The 17,788-nt window shown below is 39.0% G+C and overlaps 4 protein-coding genes across 4 annotated transcripts; 2 read left to right on the top strand and 2 right to left on the bottom strand.

The window, feature by feature from the left end:
* Nucleotides 1–2,894: 2,894 nt before the first annotated feature.
* On the top strand, nucleotides 2,895–3,224 carry LOC137712346 (uncharacterized mitochondrial protein AtMg00810-like). The gene has a single exon (XM_068451442.1). It carries the CDS (start codon nucleotides 2,895–2,897, stop codon nucleotides 3,222–3,224), a length of 330 nt encoding a protein of 109 aa, XP_068307543.1.
* A 5,866-nt stretch (nucleotides 3,225–9,090) lies between these two features.
* LOC137712085 (uncharacterized) lies at nucleotides 9,091–9,603 on the bottom strand. Its single transcript, XM_068451229.1, has one exon. It carries the CDS (start codon nucleotides 9,552–9,554, stop codon nucleotides 9,129–9,131), a length of 426 nt encoding a protein of 141 aa, XP_068307330.1. The 5' UTR covers nucleotides 9,555–9,603; the 3' UTR covers nucleotides 9,091–9,128.
* Nucleotides 9,604–11,474: 1,871 nt separating this feature from the next.
* On the top strand, nucleotides 11,475–14,879 carry LOC137713371 (pachytene checkpoint protein 2 homolog). The gene is made up of 14 exons (XM_068452659.1): nucleotides 11,475–11,727; nucleotides 11,866–11,929; nucleotides 12,117–12,223; nucleotides 12,463–12,530; nucleotides 12,612–12,715; nucleotides 12,795–12,899; nucleotides 13,009–13,098; nucleotides 13,198–13,273; nucleotides 13,381–13,450; nucleotides 13,537–13,607; nucleotides 13,754–13,844; nucleotides 14,148–14,275; nucleotides 14,354–14,479; nucleotides 14,571–14,879. Exons 1-14 carry the CDS (start codon nucleotides 11,595–11,597, stop codon nucleotides 14,709–14,711), a joined length of 1,374 nt encoding a protein of 457 aa, XP_068308760.1. The 5' UTR covers nucleotides 11,475–11,594; the 3' UTR covers nucleotides 14,712–14,879.
* A 22-nt stretch (nucleotides 14,880–14,901) lies between these two features.
* On the bottom strand, nucleotides 14,902–17,028 carry LOC137713370 (pentatricopeptide repeat-containing protein At3g48250, chloroplastic-like). The gene has a single exon (XM_068452658.1). It carries the CDS (start codon nucleotides 17,005–17,007, stop codon nucleotides 15,031–15,033), a length of 1,977 nt encoding a protein of 658 aa, XP_068308759.1. The 5' UTR covers nucleotides 17,008–17,028; the 3' UTR covers nucleotides 14,902–15,030.
* Nucleotides 17,029–17,788: the final 760 nt, after the last annotated feature.

The raw sequence follows: 17,788 nt of genomic DNA, 5'->3' as shown, positions 1-17,788 counted from the left end.
CGCCGGCACAAGATGCACTGCTCTATTGTTGCAGAAACTGGACCCACAGCTCTCGCTGGCACTCAAGGTGGTCATGGTGGCAGCCACGACAATCGTGGTTGTGGAACGTTCTCTTCCTCTTCTCGTGGAGGACGTGGTTCCTCATCAACTATGAGAAATCAGTACAGGCCTGCCAATCTCAATCATCATCCTGGAGCTCAGTTTCGTGTTATCCATGATGGTGTTCTTGGTGCTCCTCCTTCTTCTGGACGCATACACTGCCAAATTTGTCGCCGTCCGGGTCATTCTGCGATTAACTGCTACAATCGCTTAAACATGGCGTATGAAGGCCGTGTTCCCGCACCCAAACTCCAAGCCTTTGCTGCTGCTGCACCATTGTCTTCCGCCTCCACTCCTACAATTCAAAATTGGTTATTTGACTCCAGCGCCAATGCGCACATCACCAATGACCCTAGACAAGTTAGTAATCCACGGCCTTATAATGGCACAGATCATGTCAGAGTCGTGGGTGGAACAGGTTTGGATATCACTCATATTGGTTCCTCTTGCATTCACACACCACACCATACATTTAACCTTCCCAATACCTTACTTTGCCCAAATGCTTCTACTAATGTCATTTCAATCCATCAGTTTACCAATGATAACAACTGTTCCCTAACACTTTACCCTACCTCTTATCATGTCCAGGATCTTCACACGGGGAAGACCCTTTTCCACGGCCGGAGTAGGAATGGTTTCTACCCTTTTTCATATGTCTCATCAAATAATAGTGGCGTCCATGCATTTGTAGGAAGTAAAGTGTCAAATACTATGTGGCACTCTCGATTAGGGCATCCATCATCCAATGTTTTGAAGTTTTTAATTAATCGAAATAAATTACCACTTAGTGGTAATGTAACTCCTGACTTTTGCCACTCCTGTCCCTTAGGTAAAAGCCATAAGTTACCATTTAGTTTGTCTACTTTTGTTTCCTCTTTTCCATTAGAAATTATTCACTCTGATGTATGGACTTCTCCCACTTATTCAATGAATGGTTTTAAGTATTACGTTGTGTTCGTTGATGATTTTTCTCGTTACTCTTGGCTATTTCCTTTAAAATTAAAATCGGATGTGTTTGCTACATTTGTGTCATTTAAAAAGCTTGTTGAAAATATGTTTAACCAAACCATCAAATCGTTTCAATCTGATAGAGGCGGAGAATTTGTAAACACTCATTTCAAACAATTCTTTGCTAATCATGAGATTAATCATCGTCTTACATGTCCTCATCACCCTGAGCAAAATGGCATTTCCGAAAGAAAACATCGTCATTTAGTTGAAACCGGGTTAATATTACTTGCTTATGCCTCTGTTCCCACCTCCTTTTGGGATGAGGTGTTTCACATTGCCACTTATCTAATTAATCGGCTACCAACCAAAGTTTTAGGTGATGAGAGTCCTTTTCAAAAAAAATTTTCAAAGCCTCCTCAATATGATTTTTTAAAAGTTTTTGGTTGTGCTTGTTTTCCATATCTTCGACCCTATAACACAACCAAACTTGAATTTCGATCCAAAAAATGTGTTTTCTTAGGTTATTCCTTAAACCAACAAGGATATCGGTGTTTAGGTCTACAGGTCGTATTTTTCTTTCTCGCCATGTTATTTTTGATGAGAAGTGTTTTCCATTTAAAAAAACCACTCCTACTACAGCTACGACTTCCTCATCCGTTTCCCCTTTCCTACTTTTTGATTCATACCCTTCATCCCTTCACTCTTATCCTCCACCGACTCCACTGCCTCACTCCAATCCTACTCATATTAACACTCCTCAAACCACCCCACCTGTCCCATCTCAACAAACCCCACCTCAGCCATCATCTCTCTTCATAAACTCACCAACTACACAAACTCACCCATTACCTCCCACGCACACCCCGACACCCTCTCCTACCCCTGACGTAGCACCTATCCTAGAACTCTTACCTGTGAATGCAAGTTTACCAACTACTTCTATTGGTCATCAAATGATCACTCGAGCAAAAGATGGCATAAGGAAACCCAATCCTAAATATAGTTTTCACACTGTTTTAGCTAACGATATTATTGAGCCGACTTGTTTTTCCCAGGCCAATAAGTCTCCTGAATGGAGAATAGCTATGGATACGAGTTCAATGCCTTGCAACGTACCGGCACATGGACTCTCGTTCCCGTTCAACCATCAATGAATGTACTGCCGAATAAATGGGTCTATCGCATTAAAAGAAAATCTGATGGTTCCATTGAGCGATATAAAGCTCGTCTTGTTGCCAATGGATTTCACCAACAAGAAGGTATTGATTACAGTGAAACATTTAGTCCTGTTGTGACTCATGCCACCATTCGTATGATATTGTCCATTGCTTTACACTATCAATGGCCCATTCGACAACTTGATGTCCACAATGCATTTCTTCATGGCACACTAGCTGAGGAAGTTTACATGCGTCAACCTTCAGGTTTTGTTGATCCTCAATTTCCTTCTCATGTTTGTCGTTTACGCAAGTCATTATATGGCTTGAAACAAGCACCTCGTGCCTGGTTTCAATGTTTTTCCCATCATCTTGAAGACTTGGGATTCATTGCTTCTGTTGCCGACTCTTCCCTTTTCACATTCTTCAACGGGAAAAATGTGGTCTACTTATTAATTTACGTGGATGATATTCTTATTACAGGAAATGATACTTCACAAATTTCCAGTCTGATTGCACAACTCGGCAATATGTTCTCTATGAAGGATCTCACTCGGCAATATGTTCTCTATGAAGGATCTCAGTCCTCTAAGTTATTTTCTGGGGATGGAAATAAAGCGTACCTCTCAGGCCATGTACTTATCTCAATCCAAATAAATTCTTGACCTTCTCACAAGGACAAATATGGCTGATGCAAAGCCACTGACTACTCCCGATGCTCTTGGACGTAAACTCAGCTTATATGAGGGTGAACCTCTTTCTGATGGCACTACATTCCGAAGTGTGGTAGGTGCTTTACAATACTTGCTTTTCACACGTCCCGACATCGCCTTTGTCGTAAATCAGGTATGCCAATACATGCATTCTCCCACTACCAATCACTGGGCAGCAGTGAAGCGAATTCTTCGCTATTTAAAAGGCATTCATGATCATGCTCTAGTCTACACACCCAGTTCCTTGGCGCTCACGGCTTTTGCCGATACTGACTATGCGGGTGATCCTGATGATCGCTGATCCATAGGTGGTTATTGTATGTTTTTGGGGGATAATCTTATCTCATGGAGCTCCAAGAAGCAACGCGGTGTATCTTGGTCTAGCACAGAGGCCGAATATCGTCAGTTAGCATACACAGCAACCACTTTATCATGGTTTCGACAACTTTTTCGAGACCTTCACTTATCTGTTGCACCTCCACGTCTATGGTGTGATAACATAAGTGGCCTAGCAGTTGCTTCCAATCCAGTCTATCAAGCACACATGAGACATATTGAAGTAGATTATCATTATGTTCGTGAAAAGGTTGTTTTCGGAAGGAAGTTGATGTCGGATATATGGCTACTACAGATCAACTTGCTGACTTGTTAACCAAAGGCCTTTCATCGTCTCGTTTCTCATATCTTCTCTCCAAGCTTCCCGTTCGTCAGCGCCCGTTAAGCTTGCGGGGGAGTGATAAACCATATCAACCATATAAGTCGAAAATTGTGCCAGTCAGCAAATCCCAGCTCCCACCATTCAAACAGATTGCCACAGTTCAAATATCAGTCAAAGGATATATGAACAATCCTAGCTTATCTACATCTCTTTGTAATTTGTTCAGTTCTAGCTTATCTATATCTCTTTGTAACCTATTCAGTTGTTTTGTAAATCTGAAATACTTGTAATCTGTAAAAAACAGTTTCATGTAATCTCTATAAATATGAAGTCATTGACTCACTCAAAGATAACTGAGTTGAGCTTATGCAATTCAGATTTTCATACCCTAATTTAGTTTCTTTCACCCTCACCACCCTCATGCCCAAACCCTATGCAACAACCAGGCCCCTGGAAGAGAGAACTACGGCGGTCAATACTACGAACAGTGTCAGCAGAAGCAGCACCACATCCCGGAAGTTCACAAGACGGTTGAAGTGACCGAGAGAGTCACGCAGTGCGATGCAACGGGAATTGGGTTGTTTTTGAGGAAACTGTTGACGTTGATGAGGATGATTACAACAAGCAGAAGCCCAAGGGGGTTGAGCTCTTCAAGTGGAGGATGTTCAAAGCGGGCTAAGGCGCCGAAGAATCCTTGAAAAGGATGTTTGGCAGGCAGGCAAACATTTGTTACTCGGTACTAATAAATAAAGTGCCTGTCCTTTTATCATGTTAAACTTCCTTAATCAGGCTCTTAATCTCAATAGGTTGCCATAATTGTCATGTGAAATGTATTTCACTTACTAAATAAACAAGTTATTATTATTAATTATTATTGTTGGTACTACTTTACCTATTGAAATAAGACTGCAGCAGCAGCAGCAGCGGCATGAGTGATATTTACTTGTGCAGCAAGTAAATGCGAAACACTTTGTGATGACTTTGAGAATTGACGGTAACAGAACTAATGCTAAATGCTAAAACCTTTGTGCTTTTGCGGTGAGACGGGCAAAAACATCTTATGAAATCCAGCTCCACCTCATGCCTTATGCCATCTGAAGAACTTAATTTGGTTCCCAACATAGTTTTGCAACTTTCATCATTCCAAAGTCAATCAAAAGATTCAAAACCAACTCTTGGTAACATCCGGCGACACGCTATTCACTTGCTAAAGTTACAACATGCAGTACTAGTTTAGCTTAACACAAAGATTTTGATCGCCAACAAAGCACATGAATATTGAAAGACAACAATTATTTTCTTCACGCATACAGAAAAAAAGTAGTGTAAAAAACGTGGATAATATTCGAAGAAAACTATATATATATATATATATATATATTAAAATCGATGTAATTCGCACTAACAAGAACGATAACGCTGCAAAAAATCAAGGACCCGAATTACGTATCCTCATCAGGTGGCATATCTGCCTCATCAAATCTCCTTGAAAACATTGTATTGAAAAAACTTCTAAGGCTGTGCTTGCTCTCCCTACGTCTCCGATGGACTCGAGCCGAACTCTCGAACTCATCAAGGACTAGACCCGTCTCTGGTGGTTCTGCATTGCTGAAGAATTAGGGTTTTGGGATTGTGTGGAAACTGGGGGATGGTAGTTACGACAGTTGTGGGTTTGGCGGGAGAGATGGGAAGGGTTGCTAGTGCCATTTTGTTCACTTTTGGACTCTTTTTGAATGCCTTAAGTACTGTTTTAAAAATTCCTGCCTAGCGCCACCTAGGCATTAGACGGCTGTCTACCGCCCTGATTAGTCTTTAGGATGTTTGAAAATTAAGAAAGTACACCTAGACCCGCTTAAGCGTCCGTCTAGCCTACTTAGGTGTTGGCCTAGCCCGCCTAAACCCGTCTAGGCACCGAACTAAGTCGCAACTCTCACTTAGACAGAAAACTGATAACTTTCATTTTGCAATATGTTCTAATACTTTATAATTTGTATGTTATTTCATTTTGCAATTAATGTATCACAATACAATTAGTCCTTCTAAGCCCCCCTAGCCACCTAGGTGCTAGGTTCTAGCTCACCGCCCAACTAGAGTCTAACATCTTTTAGAATCTTAGTCTTAAATTGCTAATAACATATGTAATAGTTATATCCTCGAGATATTTGCATGTTACGTTGTCAGATTAAATCCCGACTAGACGTTCAAACAAAATTCACTTAAACAATAGTTCATACTCTGAATAAAAATTACGGATTATAAATATTGTAATGTAAAATCTAATTTAGTCTTGTATCGCCTCTCACCACGTGTTTGAAGGTCACTAGATACACAACAGATCGGCCAACGATGGAGCTACTACAAGGTCATTATAGTCGGTTGATTCAAATAACCTGTATTTTCGTTCTATAGTCTTTCAGTAATTTATATTTTCTTTAAAGTGAGAAGTGTGGATGTAAATTTCTGCTTTCTTTGGATTGATAAATCTACACCTGTAAAATAATAACATCTAAAATTAAGGTCAAAAGCCTCACGCACCCACGATGAATGGGGGGGCTTTGGCCGAAGAATCTCTGATGCCAAAGTTAAAATTTTGAAAAGAATGTGTAGAGTGTTTGTGGGAAGCAAAAAGCCTCTTTAGGGGTAGCTCAAACTTACTGAATTTTGGAGATAAATGGAGTATGTATAGGAGTAAAGGAGGAGATGGGATGGCTCTCTAGGGTTTAGGGGTGGTCGGCCCTATGTGGTATTTTAGGTGAGAATATTCTATAATATTTGTGTAAATAAATATCTTGAAGTAATTAGGTAAATATCCTAAATAAACGGAATTATGATAACTTACTTGAAAAATATCTTCTTTAATTAGGAATATATTTATGATAAGTATAAATGATTATTCTATCATAAATACCCTTAACTTTTCTTACGGGTAGGGATGCCGTGAGCAATTGTTAATCTCTGCCTGCTCTACCTTAGTTACGCATGGTGAATGAAACTGCTCCATGCTCATTTAATAGGGGCAGTCTTGTCTTAAGAAATAATTCACGTGTCAGCTCCATGATTTTTGAAATTATTTTTAGCTCTACAAGAAGTGATCGAAGAAATGTATTTATATATATTTTCTTTGTAGAAACCTTTTTACAACCTCTTTTCCACAAATTTCTGCTTCCTTCACTGCACATAGGAATATGAGCCTTTATAAAACTATGACATTCAACACCAAGCTGGAAACTGCTGTTGAGACCCATTAAAATATTATGCCAAGGAGATATGTAATTAACGTTCGAAAATAATCCTATTTCTGGCTGACCCTTTCCAGCAAATATTAGATTCATATGCTTGAATCAACTGTTGAATAGACAAAAAGAATGAGAACTAGATGCCATACCCTTTTTATTTGACAAGACGATAATCTAATTTATATAGAGAAAACATTGAACTCGAATGTAAGGAGGTCGGCACATTGGTTTGGTAAATTGGTTAAAACTACGTCAACATAGTTGGATTCCACCTATTTATTTGACAAGATGAAATTCTAATTTAGATAGATGGGAAATTCAAACTTTAGATAAAAAGGTTGATCGACATACTATTTTAACAAATTGACCTTACTCATGTCAGCATGCTAGATATATCATCCTTTTATTTGACCAAGATGATGATACTCTAATTTAAAAAAAAAAAAGTTTGAACTCAAAGAAACGGGGCCGAAGGTTGGGCCATTCTTGACATTTTGGGAGCTTTGTGCAAATTTAATAAAAAGGTCCTCCTTATTATGAAAAAAAAAAAAACTAATTTTTTGGACAATATATTTATACATAATTCAACAATCAATATTCAAACTTAATTAAAATCATTTTATTCTTAACAATTGAATAATCTACAATTTCCATGACATTATGCTTTAGGGTTCATCCATGGAAAAAATGAGCAAGAGTGAAAGAGAGATACGAAAATACACGTGTTTGTGGAAGAAAGTAATACACAAGTTAATTTTTTATTTTTAGAGAAAAGTGAAAGAAAGTAATACACAAAATTTTCTTTTAATTGCTAAAAAAAATGAAAAAGGATATAGGCTCCACTTAATCAAATGTAATATAAATAAAATCATATGATGATAACTTTTTTTTTTTACAGTAAAAAAACTTATTTATTAAAAAACTTACTCATATGTAATATACAGGGTAGGAGGATGAAAAGTTTTTGGGGCTCTTTGAAATTTGAGGACATGTGCCAATGCACCTTTTACGCACGTATGATACCTTAAAAAACTAGCCTACCTCACGTCAGCAGAACTAGATGCCACCCTTATCATTTTAGAATAAAGGCCAAACCAATCTGCCTATAAATTGAAGCTTTTGCATTCTCCTAATGCTTCAAGTTCAACGTACCAGTGAATTTGTGATTGCAAAACAAAATGAGGAGAAGCTACGAGTACCCAAGTTACCCAACCACGCACGAAAATGGGCAAGACTATTACTCCCACGTGCATAGGTTGACAACAGCCCCTAGTGTCCTCACTGACGTCCCTCACCACCCTCATGGCCAAACCCTATGCAACAACCAGGCCCCTGGAAGAGAGAACTACGGCGGTCAGTACTACGAACAGTGTCAGCAGAAGCAGCACCACATCCCGGAAGTTCACAAGACGGTTGAAGTGACCGAGAGAGTCACGCAGTGCGATGCCAACGGGAATTGCGTTGTTTTTGAGGAAACCGTTGACGTTGATGAGGATGATTACAAGAAGGAGAAGCCCAAGGGGGTTGAGCTCTTCAAGTGGAGGATGTTCAAAGCGGGCTAAGGCGCCGAAGAATCCTTGACAAGGATGTTTGGCAGGCAGGCAAACATATGTTACTCGGTACTAATAAATAAAGTGCCTGTCCTTTTATCATGCTAAACTTCCTTAATCAGGCTCTTAATCTCAATAGGTTGCCATAATTGTCATGTGAAATGTATTTCACTTACTAAATAAACAAGTTATTATTATTAATTATTATTGTTAGTACTACTTTACCTATTGAAATAAGACTGCAGCAGCAGCAGCAGCGGCATGAGTGATATTTACTTGTGCAGCAAGTAAATGCGAAACACTTTGTGATGACTTTGAGAATTGACGGTAACAGAACTAATGCTAAATGCTAAAACCTTTGTGCTTTTGCGGTGAGACGGGCAAAAACATCTTATGAAATCCAGCTCTACCTCATGCCTTATGCCATCTGAAGAACTTAATTTGGTTCCCAACATAGTTTTGCAACTTTCATCATTCCAAAGTCAATCAAAAGATTCAAAACCAACTCTTGGTAACATCCGGCGACACGCTATTCACTTGCTAAAGTTACAACGTGCAGTACTAGTTTAGCTTAACACAAAGATTTTGATCGCCAACAAAGCACATGAATATTGAAAGACAACAATTATTTTCTTCACGCATACAGAAAAAAAGTAGTGTAAAAAACGTAGATAATATTCGAAGAAAACACTATATATATTAAAATCGATGTAATTCGCACTAACAAGAACGATAACGCTGCAAAAAATCAAGGACCCGAATTACGTATCCTCATCAGGTGGCATATCTGACTCATCAAATCTCCTTGAAAACATTGTATTGAAAAAACTTCTAAGACTGTGCTTGCTCTCCCTACGTTTCCGATGGACTCGAGCCGAACTCTCCAACTCATCAAGGACTAGACCCGTCTCTAACCTTTTCGACACGGCAACAATCTCATAAGCATCCCATAGTGACTGCCCAAAATCCCATTTTTCATAACCACTCTGATGTGCACTAGCTGATGATGATTTTCTCATTGCTTCAAGCTTGAACCGGGACGGTGACTTACCTTTGTAGTTTCTCCGGTGGGCATCAAATTCGGACATGGGCCGGGAGTTGCCGGAGTGGCTGTACCAAGCTTGTGCCACAGCCTTGATGATTTCGAGTTCTCTATCGACATCTTCAAGCTGTAACTTTTGCTTCATGGTGAGTTGTCTTTGTTATCTAACGACGTCTTGTATGTGCCATGTTATCTTTTGGGCAACCTAGAACCTCACAAGTCACAATTGGTACCACGTAAACGAGATATAAGTTAGGCAACCATATCCTTTTTGTGGGCGTAAGAATTTTATCTTTCACAAGCATGTGAGGTAAGCACATAATGGGCAAATGGGCAAATGGGCTGGGCTAGTCCCCATTTCTGACGTTGCAAAATAAATTGAAGGGAATAGCGAGAATTAAACTTTTGTTATAATTTATAAAATTGAGTTTGAATTAGTATTCATGTTAAACCCTAACCTAACCCAAGTGAGCTTAAACTCGATTGAAATACAAGTTGCATTGACTATAATGTGCTGTTATAATTTTTCCCTATATAAACAAGACACATCTTAGCAAAACAAGGACAATTAGCATGACATTTGGTTGCAAAAATGATTATTATTTTTATTTACAACCACACAACGATCGCACTACAATGACATAAAACCTGATAATTTCTGCAACCAAATGTCAAAAACTGATCATTTGTGCTAATTGCCCCTTAAAAACATGTAAGTCATAAAATAAAATATTGGGGATTGTTTTATTGACACTCTACAATTGTTGACTACACCTCATTTAAATTTTAAACAATAAATAACTTATTTGTTATAATATAAAATGACTATTTAAGCGTGGATATTTTTTAAATAAAACTTTAATCTCTAAATACACCCCTCGAATCCAATGTGAGAAAATATGATGTTTACGGAAAAAGCACTAAGACGATGTTTCTCCAACCCACCAAGAAATATATGGTGGCATTGGTTTGCAGTCTGATAACATAGGTTTATTACCATGTTCTACTGCAAACTAGCCAACGACGATCACTTAGACATTGCCAAAAATTCGTTGATCAGCAACAAATGATTATCTCTTGATAGAACCCTAAAACCCCAAATTTGATTAAACCTGAAAACTCCAAATTGACATATACCTGAAAACTCCAAATTTTCTTTTCATATGAAACGATCTGAAACACACCCAAATTGAAACAGCAGTAGTGATGTGCATAAAAGATGACCTTGTGAAGACAAGAATTATGTGTTTGTGAAACTCTTCGACCAACTTTCTTTGAACAAATAATATTACCTACACTAAGGGGGAGGGTGGACTTAGCCTTACAATGGGTTAGGAATAATATGGTTCAAACTCGCCTTTAGCAAAAATCGAACCTAAGACTTTTCACTTACAAATGAAAAGAAATATCATTAGATCGTAATACTAAGTGGCAACTCTTTGATCAACTTGAACGAGGTTTTTGGACGTGTGTGGTGCGAGAGCATTTTGGAAAGTTAAAAATGGGTTATTAAAAATAACTTTTCATTCAAAAAATAAATACGAGGTGTTTTCATTATGTAGGGTGTGGTTAACAATTTGTGGGTATTATTAAAAAATCCAAAAATTATTTATGAAAAACCTTCTTTTTTATTTTTTATTTTTGAACAATAGTATCTACACTAAGGGATAGATGAATGAGCTAAGTTTCACCCTACAATGGATTAGTCATAATAATGTGGTTCAATTTTGCATTTGATGACCTGTCACCTACAAGTGAAGAAAAATATCACTAATTGTAGTACTAAGTGGCTCATGATAGATCATTTCGGGAGAAGGAAAAATGTATAATACACATGAGCTCGTTTAGAAGTGCTTTTAAAATTACTAAAAACGTTTTTATGAAAATATTTTAAAAATAAATCCTTAGTAAAATGCAAAGAAATCTTGAAAAAACACTTGAAATGTTTCATGCTGAAAGCACGTAATTAATACTTTTTGGAGGAAAATATTTTTGAAACCCAACACACTTTTATAAAAGCGTTTTCAGTTATATTCCTTCAAATTTTCCCGCTCATTTGTAAGAACAAGTTCCCAGATTTCTGTTCGGCTCTAGGGTTTGGCTCATCTCCTCCATTCTCCAAGCTGCTTGCAATTCTCCGATGCTTTCCACTTCATAGTCCCCTTAAACCCTAAACCCCCAAAAAATGAGCGCTCACAGTCCCATGGACGTCTCTATGCAAAACCCCAAAGACGTCGATGTCCCCAACCAAAACGGCGCCGTGGCAATAGACTCAGCTCCTTCTCCCATTCTTCCCCAAGACAAAGTTCTCGTTTCAGGTGCGTAAGGCGTCTTTTTTTACTTCGATTCGTTGTTGTTCTTAGTTTTTGAGCTTCAATTTTGTTTCAATTTGAGGCTGTGCTGACGATTTAGTTGTAAATTTACTTTCTTTAAAAGAAATTGATTGTGGGTTTCAGTTGAAGTCAGCCTCAAGCCCTCCAGCACAGCTCGGGCTGACGATGTGCGGTCTGCTGTAGAGAGGTGTGCTGTTAAACTCGTTTATTTAACTATTACATTGTGATTTTTCGGTTGTTTCTCAATTGGATCTTATGTGTTTGATGAAATGCCTGCTTAGCTTAACAGTTTTGAAGAGTTCGACGATGAGAGATTAGGATTAACATAATGTGGTTTGAATTCGGTTTCTTTTTTCTTTTCCTCAAATGCTTAGAATGCTTGAAAAGAGGAGTCTGAGCTACACTGACGGACCTGTGCCTGTGCCGCTTGATGATCAGTTTCTAACAGAAAATGTGCAAAGTATCTGTATTTGTGACACGGGTATCCTCCTTTATCTTTGAACTAGTCACGGAGGGTTATGAAAAGTTTTGAAGGCAAAGTGAAGAAATTGTGAAACTTGATGATCAGCTATAGTCAATACTGCAAATTTTCATCTGAAAAAATGGAAATCTTACTGCAAAAATTTCTAATACTTTACGGACTGCATAAAGGAGGTTGAGGATGCAAGTTTAAGTTGTAGCCAGTTCTGATGCTGGAACTTTTTTTTTTTTTTTTTGTAGATGAGTGGGTGCAAAACCATGACATCCTTTTGTTCTGGCAAGTGAAGCCTGTTGTGCATGTTTTTCAGGTAATAGGTGTACGGGCTGAACTACTTTGGGACTCGATATCTATTTAAGTGTTAATCTCTTGCTTCTATGTGCTTTGTCAGCTTAGCGAAGAGGGAGCATGTGAGGATGTAAGTGGGGATGGACAACCTTCCACCTTCAACGAATGGATTCTTCCTGCAAAGGAATTCGGTGGCTTGTGGGAAAGGTTGATTTTCAGCTTCTCTAATTTTCTCTACATTAGTACTTTGAAATGAACTGATTGTGACGTGCTCTCACTTTTGCAGTTTAATTTATGAATCTGGTCTCAAGCAAAGGTTGCTGCGGTATGCGGCTAGTGCATTGCTTTTCACTGAGAAGGGCGTCAATCCTTTCCTTGTGTCATGGAATCGGTAAGGAAATGTTGCTGATTTTGTGTATGCACACATATGCTTGTAACTTTTATGATTACTGAGGAATTTCTGTTCAGCACCCCGTATGATTGTTCTTGTCCCATTGCAGCATTGTTCTTTTACACGGACCTCCAGGGACTGGAAAAACTTCTCTATGTAAAGCACTGGCTCAAAAACTATCCATTCGGTTTAACTCCAGGTTTGTTCATGATGTACTGTCTTGTTCATATGGGCATATGTTTCCGGGATGGATTTGCATGTGAATAGATTGGAAGACTCATTATTTTATACTTTACAGATACCCACAATGCCAGTTGATTGAAGTTAATGCACATTCTTTGTTCAGTAAATGGTTCTCTGAGAGTGGCAAGTTGGTATGTAGTTGAATTAAGTCTTGAAAGATGCTTTTGCTCTTTGTAAACAAGAGTTGGATTTGGTACACCAAGTTCTCTGTTTTCATTAACATATTTCTCAATCTTAGGTTGCAAAGCTTTTCTCAAAAATTCAGGAGATGGTAGAGGAGGAAAGCAATCTGGTATTTGTTTTGATTGGTGAGATTTATTTTCATTGTGAGTTTTCATCCAATAATCTTTCTTCCATCTGGATTATAATTTATGAATGTATGGTGATGTTGCAGATGAAGTCGAAAGCCTTGCTGCTGCTAGAAAAGCTGCTTTATCTGGCTCCGAACCTTCAGATTCTATTCGGGTACCCTACTTTCTCCTTTATCCTATTCCAGACTACTTTCTAAGCTTTTTGGTTGAACATAATGCAGATATTTTACTTTTTACATTTTCGATACAGTTCAGAATATCTCTGTTTGAGTCCAAATAACCTCAACATTGACATACCAGGTAGTGAATGCGCTGCTAACTCAGCTGGATAAATTGAAATCAGCACCAAATGTTATAATTCTGACAACATCCAACATAACTGCTGCTATTGGTAAGGCTACAAATCAATTTCCTAACATGTTAAATGAACTTCTCTAGGTTTGCTTGCCATTTTCATATGTAAATTGGAGTGGTAAACTGTGGTTTGCAAAGAGTTAATGTACTTTTTGCCCTATATTAAACTGTTTAGTCTCTATCTGGTTCGCTAATACTAAAAGTCTCTCTCGAAGTCCCGAGCTCTCTGTGGTTCTGATAAGCTAGAGAAAGAGAAATACTTTATTTTCTCTGTGGAAGGGGAAAAAAAATAACTTTCACCATCCTAGTATGGATGAATTTACCATTTCTTGGATTGCAGATATTGCGTTTGTTGATCGAGCTGATATCAAAGCATATGTTGGTCCCCCAACTTTGCAAGCGCGTTATGAAATCCTCAGATCCTGCTTGCATGAACTTATACGAACAGGAATTTTATCACATCTAGAGGTGCATTTGTCTGTCTAACCTTGCTCTGATGTGTTTGAAAGTTCCAAGCCGAATTCCTAATGAATTTGTAAATTGTAGGATTGTGATAGCATGCTTTCTAACTTTACTAGCTTGAGAGAGAAACTGAATATGCCTGAGGTACAAGATGCCCAGACACCACTACACCTGTGTAAACAATTATTCGAAACTGCAGAAGCATGCGAGGTCAGGAACAGATTCTTGAATGTCTTCTAAAGTTGTAAGTTAGGCCTTTTTCAATCTATCTGATAATTGATTTCGTCTCTGGTTTCTTTAGGGATTGAGTGGGCGATCTTTAAGAAAGCTTCCGTTCCTAGCACATGCGGCTCTTGCAAATCCTTATGGTTGTGACCCTAGCAAGTTCTTGAGTACAATGACAGATACGGCTAGGAGGGAGCGTTCTGAGCTACCTGACTGAACTGAATAGTTTTCACATCTTGTGACCCATGTATTTTTACGCTTACCGCAAACGATGACATTAGTAGCTTCCATTTGTGATGAAGATAATTCATACAAGAATCTGTACCAAAAAACAAATCGGAAAAAAAACAGGCAAGGTTCGAGTTCTTGGCACAAAACAGGTGATCGATTTGGTGTAGACGACAATCTTGTCTGGAAAACTTAGTTGATTCATTAGATTTTAAGAACATTGTATGGTAGGCTTGAAAAATGAGTAGAGGTTACAAAACTCATGGGTTTAACCATGAAATTACAACAAGAAACTCTCTGTGTACAAGTCAAGTATTAGCCCGCTTCTGCTTGCCTTCGGTAGTAGTCTGCTTCCGCTTGCCTTCCTTACTAGTTTGCTTCTGCTTGCCTCCATCTTCTGTAGTATTCCGCTTCTGCTTGCCTTCCGTAGAACCAAAAAGCTTGCAAATTTCACCATGCATTCGAATATGATGAGGGCATTTATGAAGCAGATCTTTGGCCTCGGTGTATCTACCTTCCTTAAAGAATGCTTTCAAAACATGGACATACGCTGCAGATGATGGATGTTCCTTAACAGTCAATGCCTTGAAAAAGTCTGCAGCGTCCTCCACAGAACCAGACTTCGATATATATTGGACGAAAGGCTCTGGATAAGGTGGGTAGTTCTGTTTCTTCATCAAATGAAGAAGTTCGAATGCTTCTTTGAGTTTTCTGACCTCTAACAAATTTTCGATAAGATTTTTGTATGTGGCTTGCCAAGTTACTAAACGAGCTTTTTTCACCATTTCGCCAAGCAGTTTATATGCACCATCTATCTTCCTCTGCCTAAGGAACCCCTCTATCAACACGTCCATCAGATCAGCATCCGCATCACAGCCTTTTTCCATCATCTTTGCGAAACAAATCAGCGCTGTGTCAACTTCATCAGCGGCGCAATGCCCTTGAATCAAAATGGTCCAAGTCTTGATATCAGGGACGCATCCGTCTGCTTCCATTTCTTCCAACACATTACAGGCTTCTTCAAGTCTCTTGGCCTTACAAAGTCCAAAGACCAATTGGCTGTATGTAATGTTGTCCGGCTCGTACCCTGCATTTCTCATAACCTTCATAATTTCCTCCGCTTCATCAAATCGTCCTGCGCCTGTCAAAGACCTGTGAATCCCATCGTAAACAGGCTTGGAGAGTGTATTCCCCGCAGACTCGAACTTCTTTGCAACTCTAAAAACCATATCCAGATCCGGTTTATCACTCCCTGAGATGCTCCTTAAAAGCATGCTGCAATCCTGAGTAGAGGGTTTATAAGGGCCGTCCATCATGAGCTCATACAGCTTCACCGCGTCCTCCATCATCCTGCTCTTCTGAAACTGCCGCGTAATCTTTATGTAAGTGTCCAAATCCAGCTCATGACCTGCAGCCTTCATCTCCTCAATCATACTCCAAAACTCCCCTATCGAATCAGCCCGCGCAAGAACCCTCGCAACCGCATTGTATGTAATCGTATTGTGTTCATAACCGGAACACTGACCAACCCAATGGAAAAACCTCAAGGCCTTCAACGGGCGAGTCCTGAGTTCCTTCAGTACCCTAATGACAAAATGATCTGATAACTCAAGTTCGATCTCCCCCAATTCTTTCTCAACCCCATCACTCCACTCTGACCCCGAAACAACATCCACCACGCTCTTCACAACATCATCCGCCGCGTTATCTTCGATCATCCTCTCGTAAAAATGCTTGAAAGCCACGACATCACTATCCATCCTCCCCTTTTTCAACAGCTCTCTAATCGCCACATAAGTTTGCGCATCAATGAAAAATCCCTGCTCTTTCATATTCCTCAGAGCAATCCAAAACTCCTTCATCGAATTCTTATGCACTAAAACCCTAAGAATTAAGCTGAACACCGAAGAACTTGGCCTAAATCCGTCTTTCTCGCAGACCCAATTGAAAAAATCCCAAGCTTTTCGTGGGTCTTTGTCCAATTTCTTCAAAACATAGATTACTACATCGTGGGTCAGTGATGGGTACGACTCCGACAACTCGGTCTCCACCTCGGCGGACCACTTGTTGGCCAGAACGAGTTCCAAGACCGAGTTGGGGGTCGAGGAAAAGAATAGCTTTTGATGGGTGTTGAGGAAGTGGGATTGATTTGAAAGGAAGTCAGAGAGGTGAGAGGACCGAGTCACCTGAGAATAATGCAGCGGAGCTATGACGTCGAACCGAGTCGCCGCGAGCGAGCTGGCGAATCGGCAGGTAGTGAGAAACGCCGCCTTTGCTCGATTCATGGCTGCTAAACTTCTCACTGAGACAACCAGCAGAGACGTTGATATGGACTAGGGGATTTCCAGGGTTTAAGCATTTTTCGGGTCAACCCGAATATAATTGGGTCAAATGTGGACTTGCAGTTTGTTTTCTCTTGGGTCATATGTTGATAGGCCTAAATGGGAACCCATGGGCTTTTTCACACCTTCTGCGACCCATGTACTATAATTTAAATGATACGGTGAACTTGCTAATTTAGTTTTTGAATACTCACCTGATTGAAAATTAGATTCCTAAACTTTTTATTTTCTTAGGAAAATCAGTCGTTGAATTATAAAAATCTGCCAATTACATCCCTAATATTAGATTTGAAGCTACTATATTTAACTTTCCGTCAATTTAAGTCACGTTACTTGCATGTGATACACATTGGAGAGTAGGTTGGTAATTTTTCATAGAAAAATAGTGTATTGAGTTAACCTTGGAGGGTAAATTAGACGTTATATTCGCAACCTATATGAAATGTTAAGGGCTTATAGGCGAGAAAATGACGGTATTACATTGTAAAGTGTGTCAATGACTTAAGTTGAAGAAAAATTGGATAAAATAGCTTTGAATATAATAGAAGGGATGAAATTAGCAATTTTTAACGAGTTCAGGGACTTATTTTACTGAAAAAATAATTTAGGAACCTAATTTTCACTAAGGTGATAGTTTAGGGACTAAATTGGCACTTCACCTATAATAATATAATGTCAGGTCTAAACTAGTCCTGCTACATTGGTACTACTCAATGATACAACT

The sequence above is a fragment of the Pyrus communis genome, chromosome 13 (genome assembly GCF_963583255.1).
Source record: "Pyrus communis chromosome 13, drPyrComm1.1, whole genome shotgun sequence".
In the NCBI taxonomy this organism is placed as follows: Eukaryota; Viridiplantae; Streptophyta; class Magnoliopsida; order Rosales; family Rosaceae; genus Pyrus; species Pyrus communis.
The sequence above is the reverse complement of the archived record's forward strand: the minus strand, read 5'-3'. Positions and strand labels throughout refer to the sequence as shown.